The sequence below is a fragment of the Hemiscyllium ocellatum genome, chromosome 9, assembly GCF_020745735.1.
Source record: "Hemiscyllium ocellatum isolate sHemOce1 chromosome 9, sHemOce1.pat.X.cur, whole genome shotgun sequence".
Taxonomy (NCBI): Eukaryota; Metazoa; Chordata; class Chondrichthyes; order Orectolobiformes; family Hemiscylliidae; genus Hemiscyllium; species Hemiscyllium ocellatum.
Window position 1 is genome coordinate 43,738,947 of NC_083409.1, and position 17,685 is coordinate 43,756,631.

Here is a 17,685-nt window from a genome sequence, read left to right on the forward strand (position 1 = left end):
ATGACTCGTCGTATGACCTTCAGCCATTTTTTTATTGAAGCTGACACATAGCTTCTCTCCATGAATTTTAATTTTGTCAACCGGCCTTCTCAAATGCGTTCCTACAATCCATATACAGTAGGTAAAATTTGCTACATCCTTTTATGAATTTCTCTCTTAACATCATTACCTTTCTTGTCTCCTCTTGTTCCAATATTTTGTCAATCCCATTTTCCTTGACTTTTACCAGTTCTCATGAAAGATCACAGACTTGAAAGCCATTTTATGTGCCTGAAATAATATAAATTGTACAAGTTGGATACGATAACAAATTGTTGTAGTTGACATGTAAAAGATCTTATGGCAGTATTCAAAGGACAACAGGGAGGTAATGTTAAGTCATTAATCATTGCTTTGGCCTCAGTTGGAGTATTGTAGCCATATCAGGCTGTTAATCATTAGCCAGGGTTTAGAGACAGTTCCGAGGAGTTTTGCTCGAATTGTAGCAGTGTTAAGGGACTTTATTTAAATGGTGAGATTGAAGAGGCTGATCTTGTTCCGTTTATTCCAGAGAAGGCATAAAAAAGCAAATGCTTTGTCCGAATGCTGGACATTGCAATCTTTTGTGGCCAGTTTTTGCTGAGTCATCACTAAAATGAAAGCAGCACGGCAACCAATTTGCCCACAACGTCCACAAACAGCAGCATAAAAGTGATTAGATAGTCTGATTGAGGAAGAGATATTGATGAGCTATGGGCAATAAATTCGTGTTTTGCTTCACGATCATACTGTGGGTTATTTTCTTACATAAATCAGGTAGTGAACTTAATTTGTCTCATCAGAAAGACAGCAATTCAACAGTGTTTCCTTATTATTAAGTGGAGTGCCAGACTTGGTTTTTGGCACAGATGGTTGATAAATTAATTTAGATAAAATTATGAAGGCTTTGATTGCATAAATTGGTTCCACTGTTCAAAGGGTTTGTAATCAATGAATATGGATTTATCATAATTGCCAAAACCAGTGATCTACTGGATAAAGCTTGAAAAGGAAATATTTAAAGGTTATTTGCAAAAAAAAGATAGGGGAGTGGGACTAATTGCATTCTAACTCAGTTGTTGTTAGTTGCTTATCTTTTGGGACTTTGCTGAAGTTGAAGTGATTATGAGATAAATTTGAACATTAATCCTGATTGCATCTCCGAAAAGGTTGACTGATGCTGCATGTTTAAGATGCAAATATATTTCATGAATTATATAAATTGCTTGCACAGAGTTCTAAAATACTATTGACTCATGAACATGTAGTTATTATTGCAGAATTATTGAGAGAAGTATAATGTGTGTGCCTAAACCCAGTATTACTTGAAAAAAATGCTGCTCCCAGGAGAAAACAGCTGTGTTATTGAAACAACTGCAGAAAATCTTTTTCTGAAGTTCTCTTGAATTATTTTAACCTGTAAAAGTTGAACATTTAATCTATTCTAGAATATGGATTTTTTTCATTTTTCCACTGTCAGTATCTGATATACAACTTCTTCAAACCATTATTTTTATTTTCTTGATTGTAATTTTCATTTGCTGTGCTGAAACAAGCTCCCTATTAAATGAGATGCATGAGGAACAACTTGTATATGTATTTTTTTAATGGAATATTGTAATTTCTCTCATTTTTAATTAACCTGATCAAATACATTTTGATGTTCATCTGGAGCTGGTGGGACTTGAGCATCAGCCTTCTGGCCCAGAGGTAGGGACACTACCACTGTGCCACAAGAGCCCTTTAACTGTATAAAATTTGGAACAGAGAACAGCATTGGAACTGATTTAAATATGTGATTGATTGATTCATGCTTGCTTTTAATACAATGGAAAAAAACTAATTTCTAAGCATTAGAGGAATGAAACTGGATGTTGGGAGTTACAGACTTAAGATGAAAACAAAGAATTACAAAGTAATGGGAAGCCTTATTATTAATATTGCCACTGAAAACAAAAAATGTTGGAAACCACAGCAGGTCAGGCAGCATCCATTGAGAGAGAGTAAGCTAACGTTTCGAGTCTAGGTGACTCTTCATCAGCTGATGTAAAGTATGGGGGGGGTGGGGTGGGGGCAGAATATGTACAATGGTGGTGGGATAGAGAACTGGGGGAAGAAAGGTTGTCGATCGTGGAAATGAAGCGATTGGAATGTGAGAATGGCTGAAAAATTATGTGTCTTACTGCCAGACTGGAAAGAACAGACAGTCCCACTGCAGTGGGGGGGGGGAGGGGAGACAGAGAATGCAACAAGTAAACCTAAAAGAAAGGGAAGGAATGGGAATGGGTCCACAGTCTGAAGGTGTTGAACTCAATATCCAGGAGGTTGTAAAGTGCCTAGTCTGAAGATGAGATGTTTGCACTGTGATTTGCTGGAGTATTGCAGCATGCAAAGGACAGACAAGTGGCATGCGAGCAGGATGCTGTGTTAAAATGATCAGCTACAAAACGGTCAGAATCATGCTTGTGCACGGACAGAATGTGTTTTGCAAAATGCTCACCGGTCTGCATTTAGTTTCTCCAAAGTAGAGTCAGCCACAATGGGTATAGCGAATGCAATATACTTGATTGGAGGATGTACAGGTGAAATGCAGCTTCACCTGGAAAGAACGTTTCAGCTCTTGAATGTTGAGCATGGAGGAGGTGAAGGGGTGGATGCTGCACATTCTGCAGTTACATGGGAAGGTGACATTGGGGTTGGTTGGGATAGGGGGTGGAAGTCTGTGTATGCGTGTTAGTGGTCTAGGAAAGGACTAGGTTTTCCCAGAGAAAATGCTCTCTGTGAAATGCAGACGGAGGCATGAGGGGAAGATGTGTTTGGTGTTGGCATTCTGTTGGAGTTGTCTGAAATGGCAGTGAATGATCCTTTGAATGCTGAGGCTCGTGGGATGAAAAGTGAGGACAAGTGGAACCCAAACACGCTGTTGTGAGTGATGGGAAGAGGCAAGGCTGAAACACAGGTGATGGATTGGATGTGGTTGAGGGCCCTGTTGACAACTTTGCTTTTTAACCAACAAAGCATACTGTATTGCATGACAGGGATCTTACTTATGAACAAGATACTATACTGGTGTAATTTTAAATGTCCAACATACACGCTTTTCCTTTATTTAAGAACGGCTATTTTATATTGTCCAGCATTCTGTTCCAACTTGTATATAAATCAACTTACAAACAGACTTACAACTGGAACACGTTTGCAACCTGGGGATTGCCTCATGTTACTGTAGAGCGTGTTATTTCATGTTTTGACATTTGGAAACAAATAGATTGTGGCACAATGCTTTGTATTGTGTGCTTCAAACTAGCATTTCCAAAACACACAAACCATGTAAATTATTTAGCAGCTGTTATTAGTTCAATATTTATTTTGTAGAAACTAATGTATTATCAGAAAACTGTAAACATTTGACAAAAAACAATTAATTAATTTCTTATGCCCAGCCAGTATAGGGCATGCATTTTAGCATATGGCAAAATTATTAATCTTGGATACTAAAATGTTCTTTTCAAGCAGGTTGAAATTTTGACTGTTTTTGTTTTATTGGGGAAAATAGACATGGAGAGAAGCTAGTAGTGGAGGAGAATAAACTTCAGTCAGCCTCTCATTTTTTTGAAGGTGAAATAAGTGTCCATTCTGAGATGTGCAGTGGAAAGTAAAACAAAGTTATACATCACTGAAGGAAGTTTAAAAAAGTAGTAAGGGATTCTACAAATACATTAAGGACAGAAGAATAACAAGGGAGAAAATAGGGCCCCTTGAGCCGCTGGAGATAGGAGATATTAAATGAATGTTTTGCACCAGTATTTACTGTGGAGAACAATTTGGAAGATTGCGAGTTTAGGGAAATAAATAGCGACATCTTGAAAAATGTCCATATTACCGAGAAGTTGGTGCTGGATGTCTTAAAATGCATAAAGGTGAATAAATCCCCGGGACCACCGCGGGTATTCCCTCAGACTCTGTGAAAAGCGAGGGAAGTGATTGCTGGGCCGTGTACTGAGATATTTGTATCATCGATAGCCATAGGTGAGATGCCAGAAGACTAGAGGTTGGCGAATGTGGTGCCACTGTTTAAGAAAGGTGGTAAGGAAAAGCCAGGGCAACATAGACCGGTGAGCCTGACATCGATGTTGGGCGAATTGTTGGAGGGAATCCTAAAGGACTGGATTTACATGTATTTGGAAAGGCAAGAACTGATTAGGGATAGTCAACATGGCTTTGTGCATGGGAAATCATGTCTCACTAACTTGATTGAGTTTTTTGATGAATTACCAAAGAGGATTGATGAGGACAGAGCAGTGGATGTGATCTATATGGACTTCAGGAAGGCATTCAACAAGTTTCAACAAGGTAGACAGGTTTGCAAGGTTAGATCACATGGATACAGGGAGAGCTAGTCATTTCAAAACAGAATTGGCTCAAAGGTAGAAAACAGAGGGTGGTAGTGGAGGGTTGCTTTTTAGACCGGAGTCTTGTGACCAGCTGTGTGCCCCAAGGATTGGTGCTAGGTCTACTGAGTTTTGTCATTTATGTAAATTATTTGGCTGTGAACATTCGAGGTATGGTTAGTAAATTTGCAGCTGACACCAAAATTGGAGGTGTAGTGGACAACGAAGAATATTACCTCAGTAACACGGGATCTTGATCAGATGGGTGAATTGGCTGAGGGGTGGTACATGGAATTGAATTTTGATAAATATGAACTGCTGTATTTTGGAAAAGAAAATCAGGGCAGGACTTGTACACATAACGGGAAGGTTCTGGGGAGTGTTGCTGAACAAGGAGACCTTGGAGTGCAGGTGAATAGTTCTTGAAAAGTGGTGTCACAGGTAGACAAAATAGTGAAGAAGGCATTTGGTATCTTTTGCTTTTGTAGGTCAGTGCATTGAGTAAAGGTGTTGGGAGGTCATGTTGCAGCTGTATAGGATATTGGTTAGACCAGTTTTGGAATACTGCATGTAATTCTGGTCTCCCTCCTATGGGAACTGTCTTCCCGTTTCTGTATCCCTTATCAGTCGAAGCAAGCAGTCAGAAAAATAGTATGTCTGTACCATCTTTACCTTTTATTCCAAGCCATGAAGAGAGAGAAAGCAATCGCCCACGTACACAAAGACATGAGTTCTCTGTCTTTCAAACAGCAGATTCTTACGGAATTATATAGTCACTTAGAGGGAGCAGCGTCCACATAAAGCAGTCTGTATTAATTGGGTGACTGTTACCATCAGCGAGCATCAACAGTAAAGATTAAGCCATCTGGCACGACACAATGGATTTTTTTTTACCTTATTAACTGGCATTACATAGTGAATGTTCTTTACCTTGTTAAACCACTACCCTTGCCTCCAGCACCTCATTGTTTACTGCAAGTTCTCATCTGGTCAAACCCATGCTAGCTGAGCCTTTGTTAGGCAACTCTAAACTTAACTCTTTCCCTACCTGCTCATATGTTATGCACTTTCTCAGAAGGATGTTCTGAAACTTGAAAGGGTTCAGAAAAGATTTACAAGGATGTTTCCAGGGTTGGAGGGTTTGAGCTACTTGGAGAGGCTGAATAGGCTGGGGCTGTTTTCCCTGGAGTGTCGGAGACTGAGGGGTGACCTTCTAGAGATTTATTAAATTATGAGGGACATGGATAGGGTGAATAGCCAAGGTCTTTTCCCCAGGTTAGGAGGTCGAAAAGACCTCGTAGTTTAAGGTGAAGGAGGAAAGATATAACAGGGACCTGAGGGGCAACTTTTTCACAGAGGGTGATGGGTGTATGAAACGAGAGCCAAAGGAAGTAATGGAGGCTGGTAAAATTATGTTTAAAAGGCATCGGGATGGGTATATGAATGGGGAGGGTTTAGAGGGATATGGACCAGGTGCTGGTAGATGGAACTAATTTAGGATGTTCAAAGTTTGGGAGAAGATTTGTAGCTCGGGTGCTTGTTGTGATTCTGTTCACCGAACTGGGAATTTGTGTTACAGACGTTTCGTCCCCTGTCTAGGTGACATCCTCAGTGCTTGGGAGCCTCCTGTGAAGTGCTTCTGTGATGTTTCCTCTGGCTTCCTCTGGAAGTAGCCGGTACAAATCACTATAAATGCCGGAGGAAAGATCACAGAAGCGCTTCACAGGAGGCTCCCAAGCTTTGAGGATGTCACCTAGACAGGGGACGAAACGTCTGCAACACAAATTCCCAGCTCGGCGAACAGAACCACAACATTAATTTAGGATATCTGGCCAGCATGGACGAGTTGGACCAAAAGGTCTGATTCCATGCTGTACATCTCTATGACTCTCCAATTGATCTCAGCTCTGAGTTCAATTTGATAAAATCAGCTGATAACCCTGCACCTTATGAGAGAGAACTTATTGAATTTATTTTTATTTTGTTGTCATGCTGCTTTTCCCAGGCGAATCGACTGTTGACATTTTCTGTTTAAATGTAGCCAACAATCTTTATTAATACAGTATTGAGGGGACATATGCTCAGCTATCATTTTTTACTGTGCTGTGAATACCTTGTCAAAGTCAAATTATGCTCACTAGGCAACAAACAAACATGTCCAACAACAACAAGTACAAAATGTCCTCTTTTATCCTTCAGCCATCTCCCGATTGTTCAAAAACAACATTGATCTTCGACTGCACATGAGAACAACGGTTGTGACACAATGGTAATCTTGCAACAAAGAATTATTAAACTTCTGGACTGTTTTGGCTACATTTTATGAATACAGGTGCCCAATATAGTCTTTTGCCTATTTGGTGCATTTAGTCAGTTTATATTGGTCATTGAGGAGGGCATTTTTTTTCAGAGATGTTGCTTCCTCAGTGAACATTTGTTTCTGATGTTCTAGAAAAAAAATGGAATTGTGGAATTTAATTTCAAAGTATCAAAAGCATTTGCAAATTTGATTAATAAAATGGAGCATAACATTTCCAGTCACAAGTCAATGACTGTATTCTTTTTGGTTCACAGTTGACCATGTTCTGGGAGACAATGAAAATGAGCATGGATGGCTGGTTATGCTGTAATGCAGGAAATGAGTTTTGACATGGAGCGAGCAATATATGTGTATATTTAGCTTATTCCCAATGCACAAGGATTGAATTCAAATAGCAGTGCAATTTTACTCTTATCAAAAAAGTTCAGTGGATATGCTCAGACTATAAGGTTATGAAATGTTCAGGCTGATGCTGTGTACCTCACTCATGGTAAGGGTATGTAAATCTTTGGAGAAGAGCACTGCCTGCCCTCATGTGGAAATTGATTTTTTTTGGATAAGTATTTTTAAGATTAGGTTTGTCAGTTAACTGCTAACAGAAAAATAGTTCACCTTCACATTGCAACATGCAATGCTACCTTGCATTCCCTCTGCCTGAGTTTGACAGGGCATATCTGTGAAAATGAACCTGTCCCGACTGGATGCTTAATATGCTCACAGTTATGTATGAAGTGCTGAAAGTATTCGAAATTAAGTAAAATTTTGTGTCCTATTTGGTCTCTTGCCATTGGAATGTAGCTGTTCTTTAAAACAAACTATTTTGTAAACACGTCTTGATCATACTGTTAACCTATAAGGTGAGAGTATGTTGCCACATGTTTATGATATACGGATATTGCCTTATTTTGTCCATTGCTTTCGTGACTGTGTGCATGGGCAGTCTCTGACCAAAGGTGCATTTTTAACCGAGTAAGGGCAATCATGTTCTTCCAATCTCTTGAATAGCAGTTTTAAGTGATTCACTTAGATATCAGCTTTATATGCAGGTACCAGTTAATGTCTTGTAAAGGTGGTAGGATGGCCTGGTTGAAAAAGAATGTCTTTACCTTTCCATGGTACTTTGTGTCTTCAGCATCTTCACCTCAGTCACCTACTCTTATGAGCTCAGTTGATGTTAATATTGGAAAAGTGTGATCCCAGGGTGAAACTTGACTTGTTAGATTCTAACTTTTTTAAAAACTGTGGTGTTTACTTGATGTTGTATTCACAAGAAGCTGCCAGTACGCTTTTAACACCCAATAAATCATTTGTCACGCAAGAAAATAACACAAACTACATTCCATGTGACAAAATGAGAAGTCCGAAATATTTCATGACAAACATTAGGGAAAACAAATTCAACTTCACAGTATCCCTCTTATTCCAATAAATACTTCAAACATCCAAACGTCAGTGAAGAGCCATCACAATCTTCACACTGAAGCTCCTTGTTTACCCTTTGGCTAGGACAGTTGAAACTTACCTTGTTAATTACAAATATCTGTGCAATTATGAGATATGTTTCCTTTCACATGCTGTCTATCCCAGTGATAGCTGAAATAAATTGCAAACTAAAATCACTGTCACTATCTTCAGAACAAATGCATGAGTTTCCCAAAAACTGCTTCCAGCAATTTTCTCTTTGCCACACCTGCACATAGATTGCCAGACCTCTTCGATTGTTTAGACTTTCTGCATGTCACTCAATTTCTGTGGCTAGACAAGAGCTGTGTTTTGCAGTACCTTTCTAATGCACAGATAAAGGCCAAATGCTGGCAGGTGGGACTAGATTGGGTTGGGATATCTGATCAGCTTGGACGAATCAGACTGAAGGGTCTGTTTCCGTGCTGTACATCTCTGACTCTATGAACTGGTCATTTTAAGTGTTTAAAAGTTTGTGAGAATGCATGTTTAAAAAAAACAAATCTCCATACTCCTTTGGTTCACAAATTAAACTCTAAAATCGATTCATTGTCTATTCTTTTAACAAAATTAACATCATCCATGGCTTGCCTCCACTTCTTGAAGTGAGTTGTATCACATTACAGTGGGGAGTGCGTATAAAAGGGCAAGAAATAGATTGCCTATTGTGTTTCTATTTCCATACCATTTTACCAGGGGCAGAGAAAGTGGGGGATAGGAGAATTATATTGTGTAAGTGGCCAATTTGGTGCTTCTCCCCACAACTGCTCATGTATTAGTAGTGGTCAATGGGTCCTCTGTTCCATGCTGTAAATTGCACGGTCCCTTTCCATGCTCCACACTGGTAGTTCCGACAATGAAGTGTCCTCTGTTCTCACTAAGCATCATCAGCACCAGGTGGTTGATCCCTTGAGACCCTTGACAGCATTCTTTAGTTGGGAAGGTGACTCACATTTACTCAGCTGTGTGGCTCCCAGCAATGGCAGTTGCTCCCAGTGGCACTGCTGAAACTGTATAGTTTGAGGGCTAAGAGCATTAACAACAGGTGAGGTCGCAGAAATAGCTGATGCAGGTTCACCCCAGCCTTCAGCCCCATCATTGAAGGCTATGACCAGCTGATGAAATTATACTAGTGAGATACCAGCCATGAAGATTACTAGGCCAAGGACCAAGTTAATAACTGCCAGCTGTGAGATACGTAAAAGAGGATTTAAGAGGACCTTAAAAGGACCAAGAGAAACCAGTTCATTGCGATTTTTGATTTGTCTGCCTGAAAATCTGATCTCTCCCAAGGAGGAGACCAGCAACAACTTGGCACAGGGCTTTGTGTAGAAGTTGCAGCTAATCATCACGAATGAAGTAGTTGCTATTCCAGAAGAACACTCTGTTGGCAATCCATGAGGACCAGTGCCTCTGCTTCTGCTATTGTACAGGCAGAAACCATTTAATGTTCGAATGCTGTTGTGGTAACTGTCACTGATGTTATACAAGATCAGCTTGTTGCAATGCAAGTGTAAACTGCTCTTTTGCAAGTTGAAATCCGTGTCATGCAGGTTCAGATCGGGGCTGTCCTAGCTGGGATATTAACGCTCTGCATGTTAGAGCAGTCTTAGCTCCAGTATACAGCTAAGATTGAATGGCACTGGCAACAGTGACCGTGAAGTTGGTGTTCCCTCTCCAGGTGGGCAGCATTTGCCCTCCCACACTGTCAGTTCCCTTGTTGTGGGTGGCAGTCCAGGCTACTGCCACCCACATTTTTATGTAGACTTTCTACGTTTTCAGTCGACCAATTCAGATATGTTATGACACACCTCCTAGAATTTGAACCAGGGCCTCATGGCTCAAAGGTTGGGACAGTATCACATTTCTGTGCTAAGATGTGTGAGTTTGTCCTGCAAGGCTACCTTTAGTCTCCCTCATTGCAAGTCAGCTGCTTACCTCTATCCGTGTTACAGCCATTGGGATTGGAGAGTCCAGACAGTCTCAAAGAATGTACAAAGGTAGTTATCTTTTATTTCATATGTAGTATTGTATGGGCAAATTGATAACTTTCATTTGCAATGTTTGTGCTATGTAAGCATTTAGTATTGAAGTATCCGTTTTGCTGCAATGGTCAGTAACAAGACTTGGGATTGTTGGGTGGCTCAGTCAAAAAAGAGATGTATTTGTTGCATCATCCTTGGCTGATTGCTGGTTTTGGTTCACATGTTCTGCAAGTACTTGTGGAGTGGTTGACATAGAGGAAGCATTCTTTACTACCCTTCAGTAGTCTACTCTGTCACATTCTTCATCATGCTATGTCTTTCACTGGATATGTGTTGAACCAGTTGTTAGTTGCACATTAGAGTTATGAGTCATTTACTAAGTGTACAAGTCCATCACCCATCAGCCACTGGTTGGTAATAGTGGCTAAAGACACTGGTGCAAAATAAAGCATCATAATTGTTGTCACGATTTCATGAAAACTACATGGGGGTGGGTAGTATCTCTCGTGCTGAAAAATCAAGTGCTGCAGAACTAGATTTTGAACTGAAGTACATTAATTATTCACAGTTTTTTAAAAGTTTTTTAAAAATTTGGGCAGAGCTAATGACTGAATTGAAAGCTGTATTATCATCTCAATGTTTACAGCAGAATGATGGTCTTCTATCAAGACGTCATGTAAAGAGACAGATCTGCAGAGGTGACAACTGAGAGAATATCAACAGTAGTGGATCTTCATTGTCTTTCAAGTTATTTAGTACACTATCCAGAAGAGGTAAGCATTCATAGCTCTAGTTGTTGGCCATCTTTCGATAATATAGTATCATCCAACAGAGTGTTTGTAACACTGCCAAAAGGAATGAATATACAAGTTATTGCAATTTAAACTGATTGGGGGGAAAAAATAGTTTTTTTTTCTACAAAGCATTTTTGAAACTACCTTCTGATGTTGGCATTGGAAGGAGTGGAGTGCAAATTTATCAGAATATGTCCATTCTCAAAAGTTGAATTGCACAGTGATATTGGCCTGAAATTTCCACTGCCTAGGCAGACCTTCTGCTAGCATGGATTGGAGTTCTGCACAGTAGCAGATTCCAAAGGAATTGCTTAGGAAACTGAAGATTCCACTGGACAATTTCTCTAATCTCTCCACAATTCCTCAATTTAAATCAGAGACTTCAGAGGATTCCAATGAAAATTTTAATAAAGTAGTTACTCAGGAAATAGAAGACAGTTGTGTAGTATAAATCCTGAGTAACAATTGAACAGATCTCATACATAGTTGCCTCACACCTTTCCCTGCCTAACTTGAATTTTTCATTCTCATTGTTTTCTCTTCTTTTCTCTCCCTTATCCATCCTCACCCTCAACCCATACATGGTCATGTGTGTGGTTATGTGCAAGACAGAGTGTAATCTTGTTTATGTGAAGGAATGCATGAGTTAGGGAGTGAACAAATGAATGATTGACAGAGATGGTGTGTTTGTGTGGACCCTGAAAGTGAGCCAGTCGTAGATCCATGTTTCCTTCACCTGTCCATAAAACAGGCAGGGAATCGAGGTTGAAAGGTAGCCTGCTTCAGAACCCCACTTCTGAATGAATTCCACCAAGATCAACTCTTGAATGCATGCCTTTAGAGTCAGCCTAAATTAGTGTTAGTTAAATTCAACTTGTTAGCTCAGCCTTTATCTGATCCCCCCTCCATGGAATTAGGATCCGAGACTATTGCGCTTCAGCTCATTATTATTATTAGCCAAAAATGGGGATTTTATTTGTTAGTACTGCTACTTGACACTTATTAATGGCCATTTTCTTTCATTACACATTTATTTAAATTATCAATTTATTGCTTTAGATTTTTTGTGAAATTCAAGTTTGCTATTATGTTAAGGTGTTATTTAAAAAGTTTAGAATTGCATCTGTAAAATTGTACCTTCAAGGTGGTACATCAATATGGCACTGAAAAATCTAGGAGTATGTACTTAGATTTGTCATTCAGCTGAACGTCACAATGTGGGCCTCCTTCACCGGCGCTCCCTCACCACCCGACGTCTGGAGGAAGAACGCCTCATTTTCTGCCTCGGAACACTTCAACCTCAGGGCATCAATGCGGACTTCACTAGTTACCTCATTTCCTCTTTACCCACCTCACCCCAGTTCCAAACTTCCAGCTCAGCACTGTCCCTGTGATCTGTCCTACCAGCCTATCTTCTTTTCCACCTATCCACTCCATCCTTCTCTCTGACCTATCACCTTCATCCCACCCCCATCCACCCATTGTACTCTTTGCTACCTTCCCCCACCCTCCTGATCTATCACCTTCATCCCCACCCCCATTCACCTATTGTACTGTATGCTACTTTCTTCCCACCCTCACCCCCATCCTCCTCTCATTTATCTCTCCACCTTTCAGGCACTCTGCCTGTATTCCTGATGAAGGGCTTTTGCCCAAAACGTCGATTTTCCTGCTTCTTGGATGCTGCTGTGCTTTTCCACCACCACTCTACTCCAGAATCTGGTTTCCAGCATCTGCAGTCATTGTTTTTACTTAATGCAACGAACCTACACACCCCTAAACACTGTGGGCAGTTTAACATGGCCAATTCACCTAACCTGCACATCTATGTATTGTGGGACGAAACCAGAATTCCTGGAGGAAACCCATGGGGAGAATGTGCAAACTCCACACAGACAGTCACTCGTGGCTGGAATTGGGCCTGGGTCCCTGGCGCTGTGAGGCAGCAGTGCTAACCACTGAGCCACCATGCTTCCCATAAAAACGGAGGCAGAAACAGTGCTGTGAGCTTGTTCCAGTACACAACTGGATCACTTTTATTCAGTCATGAAGGTACAAAACTGGAATTGAATCATAATTTTAGGAGAGAGCTGTTTTATTCCAAATGTTGTGATGTAAATGTAAATGTAATGAATTTACTGAAGGATAATCGACATGGTAATGATGTTATGTTAGACATTAATATTATATTAAACTTGCTCCCTTTAATATCTTAGGTAAAAGGATCCTCTTTCTGTTACGTTATGGATGAGCAACCTTCACAACAATTTGGTGGTCATGTTGCAGTTTCTGCATTTCCATCACAGGTACTACTTTTTTAAAATAACTATCTTTGGCATTTGTTTTTTTTTAAAAAAACAACTTAGTTTATAAACTATGTTTGATTTCAGGACACTGGATAGTAGTTACCAAATAAGGTATTGTTGAATTATGTTGGTTATGGGAGAAATATTGGCAAGGATAGCTGGTAGAACTCTCCTGCTTAATTTTTAATAGTGATGTGGAACCTCTGTGCTTTCCTGCGTCAGCTGATGGGTCGTCAGCTTTGTCCTATTTGGAAAATGGCACTTGAAAACAATGCTGCTGTCCCATAAAATTGCACAGAAGGAACAGCGCAAGACTGTGAAAAGGAACTTGAGACTGTGACCTTTCTCACCAAGGGAAGAGCTATCATTGACCCAAGCCTGAATTGACCGTAGCATGTTATTACAAACATAGTTGGCTTATTGCTTTATAATTTTTGACAAGACTATACTGAATCATTGCAAGTGCATTTTCATCAAAACAACATTGCACATTTCCTAGATGGTTCTTGAGTTTGACCTTGTGATGAAACACCATCAACAAAAATGATTGGGGCAGAATGGTGATGCATAAATTGTGTCCAGGAATGAATAAAAAGCAATGCTTACCTTCTGTGAAGTTTTGACGGAGTTGACTCCAGTATGGAATTAGTGTAATTACAAGTACATACTAATTCTGACACTTTAACATGTAATTTACCTGTAAATTTGTTTTAATCTGTGGTAGTTGAAACTTTTTTAAAATTGTTTTATTAGTCTGGTAAAACGGTTTTCAGGATCTTTATTCTCTTGACGTTAATTAACTCTAGTGCATTGCTCAGTTATTGTTAGCCCTCATTCTTAGTGATTGAATGTATGAGAATCTGCTTGATTCTCTACTAGAGAGAAGAATTTTTACAATACAGTTTTTAAAATATATTCATGCTGTGTGGGCATCACTAATTGGCCAGCATTTATTACCTGTCCCTAGTTGTACCTGTGAAGATGGTGATAAGTTGTCTCCTTGAACTGCTGAAGTTGATATACTGTAGATAGATCCACAATGTCGTTAGGGAAGGAATTGCAAGATTTTGCACCGATGGGATGATAAAACATGTACAAGTCAGGATGGTGAGTAGATTGGAGGGGAATGTGCAAGTAGTGGTGGTTCCATGTAAGTGCAGTCCTTGTCCTTTGAAATGGAGGTAGTCATGGGTCTGGAAGGGAATTTCTGCAATGCATCAAATGACTCCATCAGCGTTTTAATCAAACACTTCTGGTCTGGAATTTTCAAATGATATTCCTTCCATAATTGTAACCTATGTCCCTTTTCCTGGAGCAAGTGTTTCATATATCCAGCTTCCACCAAACCAAAAATCAAAATGTTCCTTTAAGCTGTGGGTGTTTCCCCTAAACTAAACAAATTTCTGAATCCTACTAATTGAATCATAATGCACAATCGGTTGCTCTTACAACTCATCCCAATGAAAACAAAACCCCTTTCTCTTGGTTCGATCTATCAATCTCCCTCTCTCTGATATGCTGTGTTTTAAAATAATTTACCACGATAACAGAAATTCTTACAAGTTATTAATTAAACCCTTCTGAGGAATAGATCAACACCCACTTGCTCTAGTTCACTAAACAAACTATGAATTCTATTTATGTACTTATATGTTAAATCTCACACATCTTGCATTACAGTGAATCAATACACTATACTGCATATTGTTTGGAATTGTCAATATAAATCATGTATGTTGCCACAGGGCATGTTACTGGATGTGTGCTAATGAACATATGCTTGGACATTACCTGGGGATGTCCAGAAGAATTAAAGTTTATTTACCAATGAAATTCCATAGAAGGCGACAGTAGTCCTTTTAAAGTATTGGAAAAAGAAAGTATCCTCTGTATGAACAAATGTGAACTGAACTACTGAACTTCAAATAAATTAAGTAAGAACTTGATTTAGTCAGCCTAGCACACTTGAAGATTCAGAATGTAAGTTAAATGTTTATGCAAAGCAAGGAAAAATTGAATCATAGCCAATCTCTGTTTTTCTTCCCCAGTCCCCTCATGTGCACAGAAATAAAGCAAGATAAAGCCACAGACTATTTAATTTTTAAAAATTTTCATCCATATCAACAAAACAGAATCAGTACAATTCTTCTATGTCTCCATTAACTCAATTTTTACTGATTGCAAGTTAGAGTTAGAAAGGAATTAATAGAATGATAATGCAGCAAATTTATGACTAATATTTGAAAGAAATGAAGGAAATTGTATGCGTTCTAGTACTTGGCAACAGATAGCAGGTGGTGTTCTCGCGATTGTGAGGGAATGTCTGCAGCAAGTTCACTGACAGTTGAAAGCACCTAGCTGCCTGGCACAAGTGTAAAAATGGGCATATTTGATGTAATTGAACAGCAAATCAGGAACAAGGTGGTGGGGGGAGAGCCATCTTGTGAGCACTGATGGTGCACTGATGAATTATACTTTAAAGCCATGTGAGAATTCACACCGACACAGATTGTGTTGGAGATGGGCATCTCCCAGCATGACATTCATTAGACTTGTTTGTGTGTGTTTACCCAGATATCAGAAGTGCGATTTGATAACACCATTATTCTGTGGTTCAGTGCTGCAGTAAAACAACATGGCATCTTGGACTTGTGTGAACAATGGAACAAATGTTTGTGGACAAGTAAGCTAAATGGGACCAATGAGATTTAAGTATGAAGATAAATGTAGAGGAAGTGAACAGTGATTGTGAATCAGTGTGTGTGAATTTAGTGCCAACTGAGTACCAAGCAGAAATAGAGGGAAAGAAAATTGAACTAGGGAGGGGAAAAAGGAACAAAGGTGAACTAAGAATAAAAGTGTAAAATCTGGGAATTTTATGCGAGTTGACTTTCTAGGCAAGAGAAATTAACTGGCAGCCATTGACAATTATCAGCTAGTTAAAAGGCTACTTAGAGTCATAGAGATATACATCATGGAAACAGACCCTTCGGTCCAACCCATCCATGCCCACCAGATATCCCAACCCAATCTAGTCCCACCTGCCAACACCTGGCCCAAATCCCTCCAAACCCTTCCTATTCATATACCCATCCAAATGCCTCTTAAATGCTGCAATTGTACCAGCCTCCACCACATCCTCTGGCAGCTCTTTCAATACACGTACCACCCTCTGCTTAAAAAATTGCCCTTTAGGTGTCTTTTATATCTTTCCCATCTCGCCCTAAACTATGCCCTCTAGTTCTGGACTCTCCGACCCCAGGGAAAAGACATTGTCTATTTATCCTATACATGCCTCTCATAATTTTGTAAACCTCTATAAGGTCACCCCTCAGCCTCTGACGCTCCAGGGAAAACAGCCCCAGCCTGTTCAGCCTCTCCCTGTAGCTCAGATCCTCCAACCCTGGCGACATCCTTGTAAATCTTTTCTGAACCCTTTCAAGTTTCACAACATCTTTCCGATAGGAAGGAGACCAGAATTGCACACAATATTCCAACAGTGGCCTAACCAATGTCCTGTACAGCAGCAACATGACCTCCGAACTTCTGTACTCAATACTCTGACCAATAAAGGAAAGCATATCAAACGCCTTCTTCACTATTCTATCTACCTGCGACTTCACTTTCAAGGAGCTATGAACCCGCACTCCACGATCCCTTTGTTCAGCAACACTCCCTAGGACCTTACCATTAAGTGTATAAGTCCTGCTAAGATTTGCTTTCCCAAAATGCAGCACCTCGCATTTATCTGAATTAAACTCCATCTGCCAGTTCTTAGCCCATTAGCCCATCTGGTTCAGATCCTGTTGTAATCTGAGGTAACCCTCATCACTGTCCACTACACCTCCAATTTTGGTATCATCTACAAACTTACTAACTGTACCTCTTATGGTCGCATCCAAATCATTTATGTAAATGGCAAAAAGTAGAGGGCCCAGCACTGATCCTTGTGGCACTCCACTGGTCACAGGCCTCCAGTCTGAAAAACAACCCTCCACCACCAGCCTCTGTCTTCGACCTTTGAGCCAGTTCTGTATCCAAATGGCTAATTCTCCCTGTATTCCATGAGATCTAATCTTGCTATTCAGTCTCCCATGGGGAACCTTGTCGAATGTCTTACTGAAGTCCATATAGATCATATCTACTGCTCTACCCTCATCAGTCTTCTTTATTACTTCATCAAAAAAACTCAATCAAGTTTGTGAGACATGATTTCCCATGCACAAAACCATGTTGACTATCCTGAATCAGTCCTTGCCTTTCCAAATACATGTACATCTTGTTCCTCAGGATTCCCTCCAACAACTTGCCCACCACCGAGATCAGGCTCACTGGTCTATACTAGATGTAATGGAGTTTAATGGGCGATTAATGTGAAACTTTGTGCAAGGCCTGGGGTGGTTAATTGCG

General features: G+C 40.0%; 1 protein-coding gene across 7 annotated transcripts in view; it reads left to right on the forward strand.

The window, feature by feature from the left end:
• nek7 (NIMA-related kinase 7) overlaps positions 1 to 17,685 on the forward strand; it is a 189,583-nt gene that overhangs the window by 67,111 nt on the left and 104,787 nt on the right. For 5 of the 7 annotated variants that reach the window (XM_060830196.1, XM_060830193.1, XM_060830198.1 and 2 more), the window contains 2 exons: positions 10,822 to 10,948; positions 13,186 to 13,275. In XM_060830196.1, the coding sequence (XP_060686179.1) occupies positions 13,213 to 13,275 (63 nt within the window). In that variant the 5' untranslated portion in view covers positions 10,822 to 10,948; positions 13,186 to 13,212. The remainder of the gene's footprint in view (positions 1 to 10,821; positions 10,949 to 13,185; positions 13,276 to 17,685) is intronic. The other 2 variants (XM_060830200.1, XM_060830199.1) reach the window with 1 other exon arrangement.